The 3,741-nt window shown below is 36.9% G+C and overlaps 1 protein-coding gene across 1 annotated transcript; it reads left to right on the forward strand.

Moving 5' to 3' along the window:
- The first annotated feature begins 222 nt into the window (after positions 1-222).
- Positions 223-3,377, forward strand: LOC114365789 (extensin). The gene is made up of 5 exons (XM_028322461.1): positions 223-422; positions 571-702; positions 1,489-1,705; positions 2,299-2,488; positions 3,199-3,377. Exons 1-5 carry the CDS (start codon positions 290-292, stop codon positions 3,322-3,324), a joined length of 798 nt encoding a protein of 265 aa, XP_028178262.1. The 5' UTR covers positions 223-289; the 3' UTR covers positions 3,325-3,377.
- Positions 3,378-3,741: the final 364 nt, after the last annotated feature.

A 3,741-nucleotide genomic window follows, 5' to 3' on the forward strand; every position in this document is an offset into this window, starting at 1 on the left:
ACCTACTAGTTTTGCTATGTTATGCTAATCTCCAATCATAGTGATTGTTGATCTATTAACCAGGTGTTTACCCCAACTACCATATGAGCAAACAGCCAATTTGCAAACCAAACTCATCAATAAGTTAATCAATACAATTGTGGTGTCAAACTCCTTGCTCGGTACATCTCTACATTCTCATTGATAATTAAAAAAAAAAGTACAATGACAGCTTATGTTTGAGAGCGCAATTGTCAAACATTTTGTTGAAGTGTTTGTTGATTGCGTTAAAATAACATAAACGTCGAAAATGCCGTGGGGATGGGAGTGCCGAGCGAAGCTGGTGAAACAGGTGCCTGCGAAGCCCACGCAGCGCCGTGGGAAGGTAGCGGGGGAGGCGCCGACGCCGAGCCCCGCGCACTATGAGCAGCCGGAGATATTCTGTAACTACTTTAGTTTTCCAGTCGTTTCATCACCACACACATCTAAGTAGTCCAGTATCCTTCCCTAAATTATTTACTAACTCATCGTAGTAGGTACAAGGTAGATTAGATACTCTCACATTTGTTTTTACCTTAAATTGCTTTACAGGTGGTCCAGGCTTTTCTAAAATAAAGCGTTCACCAGCGTACACCTTTGGCCATCTTACCCCAACGACCTTCCAGAAACCAGTGGCCAGGGCCAACGCGCCCTTGTTCAACGTGCAAGGCTTGGGGAGGAAAGGTATTTATAAATTTTAGCCTTTGAGAAGAAAGTTTTATAAAACACGTATGTATTTATTTGTCACTTTTGTAAGTAATTTTGTCCCATAGGTAATTGAAATTAATTCAAGCTTGTGATTGCTTGAAGTAACTTGAATATTAGATCATAATTATAATAATATCAGTACATTAAACGTTTCATCATAGATTTCTAACGAATATTGAACAGCTTGTAAGCTGTTCAATATTCGTTCGACACAAGGGTGCTTCTATTGAGAACTGTTCATAAAGTTAAAACAGATTTTGAAAATAATAATGGACAACACGCATAAGTTGTAATATTAAGTCAAATTATGACTTAATTTAAAGTTTAGATCACACACATTACACTAGTTTTTATTTCACCTCAATCCATCCAGTATTACCGAAGATAGAGCCTCGAGAAGTTTACGGACATTTTAAAATTTTCAAAAATTTCCAATGTTCGCGCGTGACGTCACAACATGATTTTGCAGCCCCCGCACGTTAACCCATTTACCACTTTTTGTCTTTTTCCAACTAAAATAAAATTTTACCTTACTGACAACTGTTGTTAGTAGTTGTCATCGTTCAATCACATTTCAAACTAGGCGCTAAAAAAGTAACCATTATTATGCCACCTATTGCCAATTTTGTGCACTACGAGTATGAAGCCATTTTTACATGTATGCACTTAAATATAAATTTTCTGGAAAAATAANAATAATAATTCTCGGAAACGGCTAGATCAACGCCGTGAACAAGTAACTGTGGCTGACTTTCAATCCAGGACAATACAAGGTGCCCTGTGGGGTGGTCTCGCCACAAATCGACCCTGTGGGCAACAAGGGGAAGGTGCCTGGACCAGCCACATATGCACCAGGCTTGAAGGTCCGGTACAAGCGACCCCCGGCGTACACCATGCGGCCCGCCGCACGCCCGCCCTATCAGCCCTGGGACATGTGGACCCCGCCGCCTAATATGTACTGCCCACCCATACCTGGCGCGTAAGTATATTCACCATGCAATATTAATAACATAATCAACGTTGTAATCATAAAATCAATCACCAATGTCTGCCGCAAACGATTTATTAGTGCTTCAAGGCAACTAATACTACTAGGCAAATAAAACTTTTATGACTGAACGAACCCACGCTGTAAACTTTCGTAAGTAAATTGTCTGGACCCCGAGGTGACTTTTTGTAGATCAGAGGTCACATGTTGTATAAAATCCAATATCATATTATATCATAATACGTTGAATGTTCAAAGAGATTTTAGAAACTTACATCAAATGGCTTATTTATAATTTATTCTCGACGTTAAATTAGCTCACTCGTAAAATCTCTCTGTGCAATACATTTTAATATGCAAGTACTTATATTCCCTCTTTAAGCTTAGTATTTTGAGAAGTTTCACTAAAACTTAATTTCTTCAAAGTGGTGGAAAATTGCGATCGCATTTTTAAGACACGAAAAGCTAATTGTTACAACTTCTTTGATTAAACTGATAAACAATTAACGCGCCGACAATAGAAAGGATTCCACCATTTTCTTTCAACGCCGAGTAGTTTAATAATGCGAAACAATTATTCGAAGGAAAGCCCCGGCGTACACTCTCGGCATTATGGCGAAACCTGACAAGATTCCAGATTTCCCTGGCCCCGGCGAGCACGAACCTAATTTTGATTTCGTAAAGAAAAACAAACCCGCATTCTCTTTCGGCGGGCCGTTCAAACGCCTCAAAGCACCGAGGACGCCAGCGCCTAATAGGTATTGCGAGAAAAAGGTACGTGTTATTTCACACATCAATTGTAGCGTTACACTTACCTTAATCAACGACAATAGGTGTCATTAAGTCGAGAGGTTTCGAGCGTGCAAACATTTGCTAAGAAATTACACTCACCTCACGCTCCACGATAAATACTCGACTCGACAATGGCGACGCTTTATTAAGTTTTGCGGTTTATTTTTATGTCAGATATTTTGCCGAAAACGGTATGAATAACTTTTATCGTACAATTTCCTTCAATAATAAGATTTTCATGAATCTTATAAGAATAAAAACGTTTTGTTTCTTAGAAGGGCAAGTTTTCTAAGAAACATTCATACCTACGCCTACATAAAAAATAGGGAAACCGGTGAATAGAAAACCATATTTAGATTAGGGCAATCTGAACCGCCATATTCTATGGTTATGTGTAATCTAAGAGTTATTCAAAGTTTGGGCAATTTCCTCTTTCATAAGGGCGTCGATATGTTATTTTAAAAAAGTAACACATTTTTCTTATTAATTTAGATGGATGTTTTACTACAGGAAAACTGTTTTATGTATGGATAATTATTTTGAGAAGAATTTAATGATTTATGTTTTTAATTATTATTAAGTTACTTGCTACGATAGCCGTAAGACTTAAACTGTATTTGAATATTGTATTATCTCAAAACTGATTATATGTAAGTCTTTGAGGATAATAAAATCTTTAACCGTAATTTCAGTTCATGGCGTCCAAACGTGCTATTCCCGCTCCATCGTTTGGCATTCGCCATACTAAGTACCTCGGCGAGCAAGCGGTGTTTTTAAGACCTGCTAAACTCAATTACCTCACCAGCGACACAAGTTAATGTATATTTGTTATATTATTTTTATATTTTTGTAACAGTTGGTTTTATTCGTAGCTTTATTAATTTACTTTGTTAGTTACTTGTTGTTAAACTTTATCTCATAACGTTTTTAATGTTACGTCAATACACGTGGAATTTGAATGATAGAATATCTTGTATTTATTTAAGCTTTTTAAACTTTAATATTTTTAATTTTTAATTACAAACTTGATCGGCAGATCCGATTTAATTACCGCACAAAAACGTCGGACAAGGAAAATTTGACGACAACTTAGCTTTTCAAAATGTAATCATATTTAGTTTCAGGTGATCAGGTTGATTCAAGACTATAATGTTCTAAAATACACAAAGTAATTTCACTCACACTATGTAGTCCCATCTGGATATCGGAACCAGAACCTCATAATCATGAAAATA

The sequence above is a fragment of the Ostrinia furnacalis genome, unplaced genomic scaffold, assembly GCF_004193835.3.
Source record: "Ostrinia furnacalis isolate ACB-3 unplaced genomic scaffold, ASM419383v2 OfSCF7642, whole genome shotgun sequence".
NCBI lineage: Eukaryota > Metazoa > Arthropoda > Insecta > Lepidoptera > Crambidae > Ostrinia > Ostrinia furnacalis.

Coding starts and splice junctions, on each gene's coding strand:
- LOC114365789 (XM_028322461.1), top strand. CDS start 290: ATGCCGTGGGGATGGGAGTGCCGAGCGAAGCTGGTGAAACAGGTGCCT. Junction 703..1,488: donor GCAAGGCTTGGGGAGGAAAG/GTATTTATAAAT, acceptor CTTTCAATCCAG/GACAATACAAGGTGCCCTGT. Junction 1,706..2,298: donor TGCCCACCCATACCTGGCGC/GTAAGTATATTC, acceptor AATTATTCGAAG/GAAAGCCCCGGCGTACACTC.